The sequence below is a fragment of the Gobio gobio genome (genome assembly GCF_949357685.1).
Source record: "Gobio gobio genome assembly, chromosome: 5".
NCBI classification, from domain to species: domain Eukaryota; kingdom Metazoa; phylum Chordata; class Actinopteri; order Cypriniformes; family Gobionidae; genus Gobio; species Gobio gobio.
In genome coordinates, this window is record NC_137101.1 from 2,722,907 (window position 1) to 2,736,435 (window position 13,529).

The 13,529-nt window shown below is 38.6% G+C and overlaps 1 protein-coding gene across 2 annotated transcripts in view; it reads right to left on the minus strand.

The window, feature by feature from the left end:
* The window catches only part of tulp3 (TUB like protein 3), a 38,721-nt gene extending 34,147 nt beyond the window's left edge, over positions 1-4,574 (minus strand). Inside the window, exon 1 of one of the 2 annotated variants that reach the window (XM_079817015.1) lies at positions 4,460-4,574. In XM_079817015.1, coding sequence (XP_079673141.1) covers positions 4,460-4,476 — 17 coding nt within the window. In that variant the 5' untranslated portion in view covers positions 4,477-4,574. The remainder of the gene's footprint in view (positions 1-4,459) is intronic. The other variant, XM_079817014.1, reaches the window with a different exon arrangement.
* Between the last annotated feature and the right edge of the window lie 8,955 nt (positions 4,575-13,529).

Consider the following 13,529-nt stretch of genomic DNA (forward strand, 5'->3'; position numbering starts at 1 on the left):
TCCATCTATCCTCCATCATCCATCTATCATCCATTTATCCTCCATCTATCATCCATCATCCATCTATCATCCATCTATCCTCCATCTATCATCCATCTATCCTCCATCTATCCTCCATCTATCATCCATCTATCATCCATCTATCCTCCATCTATCATCCATCTATCCTCCATCTATCCTCCATCTATCATCCATCAATCATCCATCTATCCTCCATCTATCATCCATCTATCCTCCATCTATCATCCATCAATCCTCCATCTATCATCTATCCTCCATCTATCATCCATCATCCATCTATCATCCATCTATCATCCATCTATCCTCCATCTATCATCCATCATCCATCTATCCTCCATCTATCCTCCATCTATCATCCATCATCCATCTATCCTCCATCTATCCATCCATCTATCCTCCATCTATCATCCATCTATCCTCCATCTATCATCCATCATCCATCTATCCTCCATCTATCATCCATCAATCCTCCATCTATCCATCCATCTATCCTCCATCTATCATCCATCTATCCTCCATCTATCATCCATCATCCATCTATCCTCCATCTATCCTCCATCTATCCTCCATCTATCATCCATCATCCATCTATCCTCCATCTATCATCCATCTATCCTCCATCTATCATCCATCATCCATCTATCCTCCATCTATCCTCCATCTATCCTCCATCTATCATCCATCTATCCTCCATCTATCATCCATCATCCATCTATCCTCCATCTATCCTCCATCTATCATCCATCAATCCTCCATCTATCCTCCATCTATCATCCATCTATCCTCCATCTATCATCCATCATCCATCTATCCTCCATCTATCCTCCATCTATCATCCATCAATCCTCCATCTATCCATCCATCTATCCTCCATCTATCCATCCATCTATCCTCCATCTATCCTCCATCTATCCTCCATCTATCATCCATCATCCATCAATCCTCCATCTATCCATCCATCTATCCTCCATCTATCATCCATCTATCCATCCATCATCCATCTATCCTCCATCTATCCTCCATCTATCCTCCATCTATCCTCCATCTATGTTTATGGTAGTGTTACTGTTCTATTCTTCATTATACAATAAATGTCAATATTTGTAAACAACACAGGCGTCATTCAGGAAACAAAACACACACACTGTGATCTTAATGACAGCAAACACACCTCACACACACACAGCAGAGCAACGGTCCTCACTCAACACTACACACACCTCAATGAAACACACACAATGTGAGAAACTTTCAACTCACCCGCGTCCTTTTGAACAATGTGTGTGTGTGTGTGTGTGTGTGTGTGTGTGTGTGTGTGTGTATACCTGTACGACCAGCGGCTGTAAGCGGGCTGAGAAGAGCTCTTCGCCGTTTCCATGTCGAGTGTGTGTGTGTGAGTGTGTGTCTGGGTTTCGGCGTCTCTACCTGTGCAGGTCATGTGGGATCACACGCATGACATCCGCAGGTGAGCCCTAAGGGCTGCTGATGGTTGCTATGGCAACAACACCCCACAGACGCCCTTTGAAAAGTGGGAGCTGCGGAGCGTTTGGCTCTGAAGTGTGAGACCCACCGGTTTAAAACCACTACACACACACACACACACACACACACACACACGTATCTGGTATTTAATAATGTTCTCAGAACGTTCTGTCAAGGTTCTCTCAACGTTATGAACAAACTTTCGTCCAGTAACGTTAATAGAACGTTCGTTCAAAGTTATCTGGTCTTTGATAATGTTCTCAGAACGTTCTGTCAAGGTTCTCTCAACGTTATGAACAAACGTTCGTCCAGTAACGTTAATATAACGTTCGTTCAAAGTTATCTGGTCTTTGATAATGTTCTCAGAATGTTCTCTCAACGTTATGAACAAACGTTCTTCCAGTAACGTTAATAGAACGTTCGTTCAAAGTTATCTGGTCTTTGATAATGTTCTCAGAACGTTCTGTCAAGGTTCTCTCAACGTTATGAACAAACGTTCTTCCAGTAACGTTAATAGAACGTTCATTCAAAGTTATCTGGTCTTTGATAATGTTCTCAGAATGTTCTGTGAAGGTTCTCTCAACGTTATGAACAAACTTTCGTCCAGTAACGTTAATAGAACGTTCGTTCAAAGTTATCTGGTCTTTGATAATGTTCTCAGAATGTTCTGTGAAGGTTCTCTCAACGTTATGAACAAACTTTCGTCCAGTAACGTTAATAGAACGTTCGTTCAAAGTTATCTGGTCTTTGATAATGTTCTCAGAACGTTCTGTCAAGGTTCTCTCAACGTTATGAACAAACCTTCGTCCAGTAACGTTAATATAACGTTCGTTCAAAGTTATCTGGTCTTTGATAATGTTCTCAGAATGTTCTGTGAAGGTTCTCTCAACGTTATGAACAAACGTTCGTCCAGTAACGTTAATAGAACGTTCGTTCAAAGTTATCTGGTCTTTAATAATGTTCTCAGAACGTTCTGTCAATGTTCTCTCAACGTTATGTACAAACGTTCTTCCAGTAACGCTTAGAGAACGTTCGTTCAAAGTTATCTGGTCTTTGATAATGTTCTGGCAAGGGTCTCTCAACGTTTTGTACGTTCTGAGAACATTATCAAAGACCAGATAACTTTGAACGAACGTTCTCTAAGCGTTACTGGAAGAACGTTTGTCCATAACGTTGAGAGAACCTTGACAGAACGTTGGGTTCCTCCTTGTTCTCTCAGTGTGACTGAACGCAAGCGTCTGATCACATTGTAATCTGGATTTGTTGTTGTTTCTGCAGTTAATAATCTTTTTTGAACTAAGGAGGAAGTTTTGAGAAACTTTTATTTAAAAAAAAAGAAGAAGGAAAGTTTAACACGGAACCCTTTGGATAGGCAGAGAAAATAGTAAACACTCTCCAAATCCCAGGCTGTTGTCGGTTTGCCGAGCAAACGTCGGCTGATTATAAATGTAAGCGCACTCGTCTCATCGCTAGCGTGTCATTTCCTCTCACGGCTCTGATAATGATGCCAATCTCAGCCTGTGCTGTACTTCCACATTCATCTAATGGCCACCGAACAGACCATAATTGCACAGTAATGACACTCTCAGACACATTCATCAGGTCTGTGAGTGAGTGGATGGATGGACCGCTTTCTGCTTTTGTAAATGAACTCCTTGTAAATGCACGATGCGTTCATAAAGAACATCTAGGAGAGCCTCGTGTGTGTGTCCTGTAGCTTATAATAAACCATAAAAGTCACGATTTCGATATTTTAACAATATATAGCTCTACTATTCAATCCGAGAGACCTTGAAGAAAACATACAGACTGGGAGCCGAACACAGCAGAAGCCAAAATGGACGCTTCATTATCAGAGACGTGACTTCAAGAAAACGAAAAAGCTGCAGATCAATGCAAACCACTTCCTGTCGCAATCAGGCGAAACCTCCCAGGATTCCAGCGCACGGCATCATGGGAAAGGAAGGAGTGCGGTTATGATGGGACAGAGCTTTGGAGGACAAAACATACACAACGAAACTGAGAGCAGATGTCCAAACTCGCTCAAATCCCATTTTTTCTTCTTCGAACACATCAACTCTGAGGACAAAATGTTCACTTGCTCCCTAATTTATCGCACCCACTAACAGCTGATGAAGAGATAATCATGCTTGATTGGTGTGTATTATTATTATTTTCATCACAATTAAGCGTTCTCCACCCTCAAATTCTAGTTATTCCGAATTATGTCATTTGTTTAAATCAGTGCAAATGTAAGGAAGCAAAACAAATATTTACACTTAAAATAACATTTTGGCGTTACCGTAATTAGAAGGAGGTTAATTGTCTTGACAATAATCTAGCAATATCAAAAAAATCTGTACTAAAAGTCTAGTTTTTTTTCTGCCGCTATATTATGATGTCATTTGAATATAGTAATGACGTACAACTTACGTCACATGACTATATCAGAAACGCGAAACGTTTCGTAACGGTCACATTCGAGCGACTGTAATGAATTAGATCCATTCAGTCACTGCGAGATTGATTCATTACTTCATAAAGATAATTTAATCAACGCTGTGATTTACAAACGCGTCATATTTATTCATTCAAGACTGTAATGTCCATTCCCTGCTATCATCATTAGCAAAACTGCTTCTCAACCGTTACACCCCATCAAAATCCGCATTCATTCACACTCTCCCGCCTTTTCCCTCTCTCCTGCTCCCAATCCAGCAGTTTAATTCAGATGTGTGTGTGTGTGTGTGTGTGTGTGTGTGTGTTTTGTTGTGTGTTTTTAGCCTGATGGCTGATGTTACAGCGCGTTCGAAACGCAACAGGACCCACCGAAGAAGAAAAAACACACCAAAGTTAGGAAAGACGCGATAAATCAAACGTGCACGCGCACTCCGCGGTCCCACAACGGCCGTCACTTTTGGATGATTTCTGAGAATTGTTTCCATCGGTGTCTTACCTGCTGTAGTAACTCATGTTTATCCGCCGTTGCTATGGATTTCTCCGCAGCTGCCGCGTCGCGTCCCCCTGTGCGCAAAACCCGCAGCGGCCGCGACGAGCACGCGCCTGCGCATGCGCACACGGTCACAGTCTTCCTCAAGGGGGCGCGTGGTTGCTCATAAAATCCACAACTCAAGCACGGTTTTTGTCTTATTTGAGATATTTGTACACTAAAACGCTTGTTTTTAAGCTACCCATTCAAACTCGAGGCATATGATTCTCTATAAAATTATTTAAAATGATCATCGCGAACGACTGTGACTGGTTCATCTTGAAAAGCGCTACGAATGGTGACACGCGTTGTCACGTGATATACGTTACTTTTTACAGCGTTTTTCAAGATGATCCAGTCACAGTCGTTTGTGATGAGTCCGCGTTCGCGGATTAGCAACGTTTAAATCAATCCACCAAAATAATAATAAACAGTTTAAGTGAGACAATTGTTTTAGATGTTATGATGCTAGCGTAATTACAATAAATTCCTGATTAATTAACCAAGCAACTTGCGTTAAAATCCACCATTTATTGTCGTTCTGTCCGTTTCACAGAAAAAATACTATACTATGCTAAGTTTACTCTAGTAAAAGCTAGTGTTTTTGAACCTAAAGTAAAGATGCTACAGTAAATTGTAGCATATCATAGTATTTCCTACACTTTGTTAATTTATACTACAGCATAACGTTGTATATTAACTAGTCAATTATTAAACTAAATACTGAGGTATACTACAATTTACTGTAGCATCTTTACTATAGTAGCCTATGTAGTGTGTTTTGTTTCCTGTGGGAGGCAAACTAGACAAGATATCACCTCAATGAACAAAATAAATAAAACTGACACATTTCTCACACATTCAGGGTAGTGTCTGCCACCTTTTGGTGACTTATGGCTGGTGTTATGCCAAAATTAGTAATAGTTTGCTATTGGTCTGAAGCTAGCTAGTTGGTGTAGCAAGTTGACTAAGGTAGTTTTACTAATTATGTTGATTTAATTAGTTCTGAGGGAAGATCCTGTAGCATTCGAGTGCAGGTACAGGCATGATAAGTATAAATGAGGTGAACAAATCGTTTTTAGGTCCACTGTTTGTGATTTTAAATTGATTTAGATCCTAATATCGCTACTAGATGGCAGTACAGTCACTGCTCAACACACCACACTTCAGCTCTCATCTGGAATAATGTTTGTTACAAAGTTAGCACAGGAAAATAACCAGGCAGGAAGTGAATGCCCATAATTTTTGAACGTTCAGAGGACATACAGAAATAATTTTTCATAACTTTAAAGGCACTATATGTAAGATTTTTGGATTCAAATATCCCAAAACCACTAGAGCAATGTTATATATTTTGTTGACTTGTGTACTTACATTATCCCAAATGTTTTCCAAGTGGCATTTATTGAATTAGCTAGTTAAAGCTACACTGTAAAAAAAAATATTGTTGGTTTAACTTAAAAAGTTAAAATTTTGAGTTCATTGAAATTAAAAATTTGAGTTAATACAATGAAGGAAATTGGTTTTATAAACTCAAAATATTATTGTATCTGAACCACATACATTCAAAAAAGTGATAAATCGTGAAAATAGCATAATTTGGCAAGTTTCACTGCATTATTACAAATAAAACACACAATTATGCAATATGCTCTAAAATCTTTTAATAATATTTGAATAAAGGGTGATGTTGATTCTCAAAAATGTTCATTGTATTAACTAAAATTTCAATGAACTCAAAATTTTAACGCAACCAGGTAACTTACTTTTAAGACATGTATGTCATATTAAATATATAAAATGTATTTTAATAAAATAATGATCTTTTTTTTTTTAAAGTACAGTGTAGGCAAGTTTCCACTATTAACAGTTTGAGATTACATGTGAATTAGCTTAATCAAATATTTCAAGTTCAGAGAAATTAAAATGTATGATTACAAAATGAAAAGTAATGCTTAAACTTTAATTTTCTAAATTTAAAAGAATTGCCTCATTTTTTTTGTTGAGTTTTGCCAACTTATTTGGGTTTACAGTGTACTTAAAGGGGTGGTAAAACAAATTGTTTTGAAGGCTTGATTGTGTTTGTGGGGTGCACTGTAACATGTGTTCATGCTTCGTTTAAAAAAAAATTGCCTTATTTTTCATATATTTGACATTTATTCTACACTGCTCTGTCCCTCCTTGTAAAACGGTCTGATGCTTTCCGGGTTGTATGAAGCCAGTCCCTCAAAAATACGCAGTGCGCTCTGATTGGTTAGCTGGCCCAGTGTGTTGTGATTCGCTAACCGCAGTGCACGTCGGAAACGTCACGCCCCTTACCGCCCGAATCAGACCCAGAACATTTGAGTGAAGATGATCGAGCAGAACCTGTTCAGTCCTCGAGAGTAAAGACTGCGGATCTATAATGATCGCTACTGAATGGCACTTTAACTTTTGTATTTTTAGAACGATTATAGCCAAATATCTGTCGCAAGAACTAACCCAAAACAAACACTAAGCACTGGCTTTAACTAGTAAGTTAGCCAAATCACACACAGAACCATGTTTAGCATGCCTGTAGATAAACAATACATAAAAGCTCTAATCAAAGAATCATTTACACTAATGCCAGGTTCGCTGTTGAGATTTTAACGTTAGTGTTTGTAACGATAGGTGTTCGTCGGATAACGTTAAGTATGAATGAGCATTTAACAGACTGGTTTGCAGAACAGCGCTGTCATCTGTTTACTTCCTTGCTACAACCTATTACAGGAAAACACATCGATGAAAAATAAATCAGACTTACAGGTTGTGGCCCGTAAACAGCTTCTGTTTGTAAATCCAGCTTTCAGGACAAGCCGTTGGGCATATCCTGTATTGAACTCGCGAAGTTTGTGGAAGATTGTGTTGTCCTCCGTGAAATGTGCAGCGCGCGCGTCGTGCATCCACGCACCGGCAGTGTTTTTTTCACGCAGCTGACGTTGTGCAAATCTGGCATTGAAAACGCGAAGACGGTGGATGCAGGGAGCCCCGCGCGCGCCTGATTCCCCGCTGACTCAAACACACGTGCATATAACATGCTGTGTGTTAAACGCTCTGCAACGCACCCCCGTCCCTATGAAGGCTGAACAGAGCAAGTACCCCAGACCTGCAATCCGGATGAAAATAACAGCGTTTCTTCGGCATTGCGGCAAAAACACAGCCTACTAACGCTTCCCCGCGGCGATACAAAATTGCCTCGCCCCCCTTATTTCATATTCCCCGGAGGAGGGGTTTATGTAAATATTGGGCCTGGTGATGTCAGCAAAACCTGGGTGAATGTGTAGTAGTCCCTAGCGGCCGTTTGCTGTAGTCCTTAGAAACTGATTTCTTTAAAAGCAAATATCTCCCTTTGCTTTAAACTTTGAACGTTGTAACTTTGCAGATGTTGTTTATGCTCAAGCAGCAACATTACACGTTAGCTAAAGTTAGAATAGTGAAATCGTGGTTTACCACCCCTTTAAGCAGTCCAGAAAACAGCTTTTTGATATATTTTGAGCACCTGTATACACATATTGCTTAAAAAATACCCCAAAATAGTGGCTCACTGGGAGTCTCCGGCGTAGGTGTTTTCTGAGCAATCCGGGTCAGGAGTGTCCGGAGATCTACAACCAAGAGAACATGAGGGAAGACATGAAGGTGGACGAGGTTAGGCCGGGAAAAACACAGCTGCTCATCCATCTGACCGCTGCATGGACATACATGAGATTATTTACACAGATCATCTCGATGAAACAGCCGAAAAACATCCAGCTTCTGCAAACAAACACAATCTGACACTGAACAGGAATCAACTAAACTGATGCTTCAGATTCATAAACACAGTACAAAAATAGCTGTGTTGAATCAACTTTGACAAAAGGCAACAAATATAAACTTCATGTGACGTTTAGGAGACATGATTTGCTCTAAATACACTGTAATATTATAATAAGTCAAGGCAACATAATATGTTTTTCCATTAACTCTCCAAAATAATCAGGTTTATTGGCCAATGGGTTGTTTGTGCAAGTATATACAGAGAATGTATTGCAAATGCGAGGCATAAATAAATAGGGGAGAGCAGGGACGAAAGTACCATTTTTCAGAAAATCGTAATTTTAAAAGATAATGTTTTAGACCGAGATATATTTTTGCTGTGGCCAATAACTCACAAGTGTGGTCTATCAATAGCAGGTGGTATTTTGTACAAATGTAGAACGACTACAGTATAATTTCACTGTGAACATAAGCTGCACATTGTTACTTTTGACCCCATCAGGTGGGACGACAGTAACACAACAACACAAGCTAGATTTTTTGGTGCTGCTCTTGTTTTTATTAAACATACCTGACTATGACCTTGTTAATATGTAACTGCAAACATATTTTGTCCTTTATCTTTGCAAAAAAGTATTAAATTACATTTTCATTTTATATGTTAAAGTTCATCAAATGTTTCAAATGTAATATGACAGTACAAACTTGAGTTGTTTAGAATATTTTTTATTTGCAATGTCAATCATTTTTTCTTCAAAATTATGAACAATATAAAAATTAAATTTAATTAAATGTACATAATATGCATTATATATATAATAGCGGGACAAAAGTAACAAGTGTTACTTTCGTCCCGACAGGAAGTCCTGACATTTAAGCACGATTTACTTTTATACTGAAAAACTCTGAAAAGACAAATCTTCAGGGTGTGTAACAGCACTAAATAACCCGTAGATTGATCATTACTGTGACACATGAAACAAGAAACACAACTTGTAATTAGAAAAAAAGTATCGCTTCATTAATTTACTTGCCGTAGGCCTACTTGAAAACTGCATTTCGGACCTAACCGCGGGAAACGATGGCGGAATCACATGATATTTGGCAGATCCGTGGCTCGGAGAAAATCGCGTCGTTACTTTCGCCCCGGTTCTCCCCTACAAAATTAAAACCATGTTCAGCAATTTAATTTTTATAGACAGTTTAATCTCATTTAGACTTGCACAGCTAATGTGATTGTACTTTTTAAGAAGATTGAAGACTAAATGATTGTGCATCTTCATAGAATACATCAAAAACCGTTCTGTAATTCAGATGCCCGTCCCCTCAGACGTATGTTCTGTCCGCTTGCCTCGGGCTCTGATTCTGGGACATTGTTGATTGAGATCAGTGTGGATTGATATGCAGTGAATTTCTCAGGCCGAGAGTCAGAAAGTTGTTTTTAAATCACCGTGGGTGGATGAGCATGAAGTCTGCGCTGCTCTGTGGAAAAATACAGGGACTGCATATCAGCGTTGTTTGTGTATCAGGAGCAGTTTGGAAAATGACCGGCACATGATGGCCTCATGTGTGAGAGACAGACAGATCCTGTCGACTCAATGAAATAACCTTTTGACCCATAAGAACCCACAGTGATACGGGTGTCACAAACACTGGGGATTATCTGGAAAGGTCTTTTTAAACAATATCCCTAAATAATCCCTAAAAAGTGACATATAAGAAATTGTCATGTGACAATTTGTGCATTTTTTGTTGCCATGGCAACATTTCCAAAATGGTGGCCTGTCTGATTAGCACATGTTGCAGTGTCAGCAATTTTTTTAAACACTTGTTTTTGTTACTAAAGGTATGTTTCAACCCATGCAACAATTCTTACATTTTAATAACTTATCATAGATTACACTTAACCTGATTTTAATACATTTCTTAAACAAATTGATATAAAAACAAGTTACGAAAATATTGTGGTGACATATGTCACATCGGGCTGTTAACCTTACAACAGTTGGTGGAATTTCGATGTGATGTATTTGTCTTATTAAGAAAAATATTAATGAGCTGCTCAATGAATTTAGCTGACTCAATTATTTCTTTAGTGTTACCGTATATACTTTCTCTATGTGTTATATAAAATCTGGGACTCAGACAAATGTTAACAGCACATATGTTTTGTTAATAATTTCAAATAATATGCATCATTTTGATATATGTTGTGGATGAGAAAAGAAACAGAAAAAAACTGTTATTTAGCAAAAAATATTATAAAATGTTTTTTTTTTTAAACTGAGAAATAAATGCCCAATGTAACATATATTCCACTGCACTTTTACGCTTCTGTCCATAATTTATTGCACTACCTTAATCCACTGCCATATTCCTCATTTTAGCCTAACATATCATTGTATACCTCTATCTGTAAAATTCTGTTTATAGTAATAGCCATCTGTATATTATATTCATAGTACATATCCACCTGTAAATTCTGTTTATAGTAATAGCCATCTGTATATTATATTCATAGTACAAATCCACCTGTAAATACTGTTTAGAGTAATAGCCATCTGTATATTTATTCACTGTACATATTCACCTGTAAATTCTGTTTATAGTAATAACCATCTCTCTATTTATAGATATATTTTTATATATTCAGTACATATCTATGTCCCGCACTTATGCAAACGTTGTATATCCTGCACTTGCTGCTATTGCACTTCTGGTTAGACCTAAACTGCATTTCGTTGCCTTGTACTTGTACTTGTGTAATGACAATAAAGTTGAATCTAATCTAATCTAATATATGTAACATAAAAAAATGTATCATAAATGCCCAATGTCACATATATGTAACATTACAGATCTTTCACAAAGAGGGGTTGTATTTCAAAAACAACTGCAGAAACATGTTACATGTTTTATATGCCCCATAATTTTCCTATAAGGAGAAATTGGTCCAGGTTCTTATGGGTTAAACATACAATTATTACGAAATAAGACATTTCTCCTTAAATTGTACCCTTTTGGAACTCATAAAGAGTTCATTCAAAGTGAGTCAAGAACCTTAGGGCCCAAGGGCCAGGCGTGACACAAGTGTGTTGTGCTAGTTTCAGCCTGACGCAGTTCTCATGTTCACGTCCAGAGTCACACATTGTTTAAATAGCAAAAGCACTGGCGCATCTGTTCCCCCATGAGCATCTGGTCTGAACACCAGGTGTGATCAGGAGCGTTGCTGGAGCGTTGCTGGAGCGTTGCTTTTTTGAGAACCTGAAAACGACTGCACCATTGACCAACACAAACCTGCTCTAAAGTCAATAGTGCAGTATTTGTGTGTTATTTAAAGGGTGTGTTAGTGATATGAGCCTGTAGGACGTGCACAATAAAATAAAATAAAAAATTCCTCTCTGGAGAAGCGTTCAATCTTTCCAGGGGTGGTACTCAAAAGTTATACTTGAGTAAAAGTATATATACACCTAAATAAAAAATGACTCCAGTGAAAGTAGAAAGTCCTCCATTCAAACATCACTTGAGTAAAAGTACAAAAGTATCACATTTAAAACGTACTCAAGTACAGAATGTAAAATGTAAATATTCAAATGAACTGTAAATATCAGATCAGTTGTTTTGGGAGTGATATGCAATGCTTTAATTGAACAAATTATAAGATTAGATACTGCAATTAAAAAATTTGTTTAGCAATCATAAGAGACAATGAAGCGCCTTGACCCAGTATAGGGATTGAACTTAAAATCGACATGTCCCATAACATTAGCTGCATCATACAGAAGATGTGCAAGATACTATTAACTAATTCAAAATGAATTCAAAAGCCATAACCACAATTACATATTACTTAAAGGGTTAGTTCACCCAAAAATGTAAATTCTGTCATTTATTACTTACCCTCATGTGGTTGGACACCCGTCAGACCTCCGTTCATCTTCAGACACAAATGAAGATATTTTAGTGTAAATCTGATGCTCTGAAAGGCCTCCATTGGCTCAATGCACGGTTCACTCTCAAGACCCTTAAAAGACACTAAAGACGTCGTTACAAAGTCCATCTCACTACAGCGGCTCTACAATAACTTTATGAATCGGCGAGAATAGTTTTTGTGCGCAAAAAAACCCTAAATAACGACTTATATAGTGATGACGATTTCAAAACACGGCCTCATGAAGCTTCGAAGCGTTATGAATCAGTGAGTCGAATCAGCGGTTTGAATCGCCAAATTTCAGCAGTTTGACACGCGATCCGAATCATGAATTGACTCACTGATTCATAACGCTTCGAAGCTTCATGAGGCCGTGTTTTGAAATCGTCATCACTATATAAGTAGGTTTGATTGAGTGATTTAGTAATACTGTTTTCTCAAATTATATGTTTAAATATGCAAATAAGGCATTATCTAATTAAATATGCACCCATTTGCATACATTTCCAGAACAGAAATCTGAGGATTGAATATAGACAATCTTCAATTATTTCATTTTGTTCACATTTTAGAGATTTAGATTTAGATTTTGAGTTTTTACAGAGGTTTTCTTTTCTCTTTTTATCTTTATCTTCTATTTATTAGAAAATACCACTTATACACTTCTAGAAAACGAACGGATGTTCTTGTCACGATCCCACACAAGGAAAAGGAAGAAGATCCAATAGCAGTAAGTATGATGTTTATTGAGGGTAAATCCAAAATCAGAGGTCGGTCCAGGCATAGGTCGATATCCAAAAGATCAATCCAACATAAACAGGAACAAAACAACGGTAAGAACAGACTCGGAAGTGGGGTGATACAAACAAGGACTCCGTGACACATACTAAAACAGACAGGGTATAAATACACACACAGATCTAACAAGGTGATGGGAAACAGCTGAGTGCAATGACATGATGAGTGACAGAACAGGATGATGGGAAATGTAGTCTTAGGAGTGAATGACACCGTGGGGAAGGAGGACCTCTAGTGGTTACCCGGGGAAACACAAACCCGACACTGTGACATAACCCCCCCTCTACGGAGCGGCTACCAGATGCTCCAAGACAAACACAAAACAAGAGTCCAGGAGGGAGGTGGAACGGTGGAGGATCAGGGGGAGGGATGGGGGGCCAGGTCCATGAAGGGGAACAGGAACAGGGGGTGACGGCTTAACCGGTGGCCAGGGCGGCCCACAGAGTTCGGGAGGCCAGGGCGGGACGGGAGGGCCAGACCAGGGAGGGACAGGAGGGCCAGACCAGGGAGGGACAGGAGGGCCAGACCAGG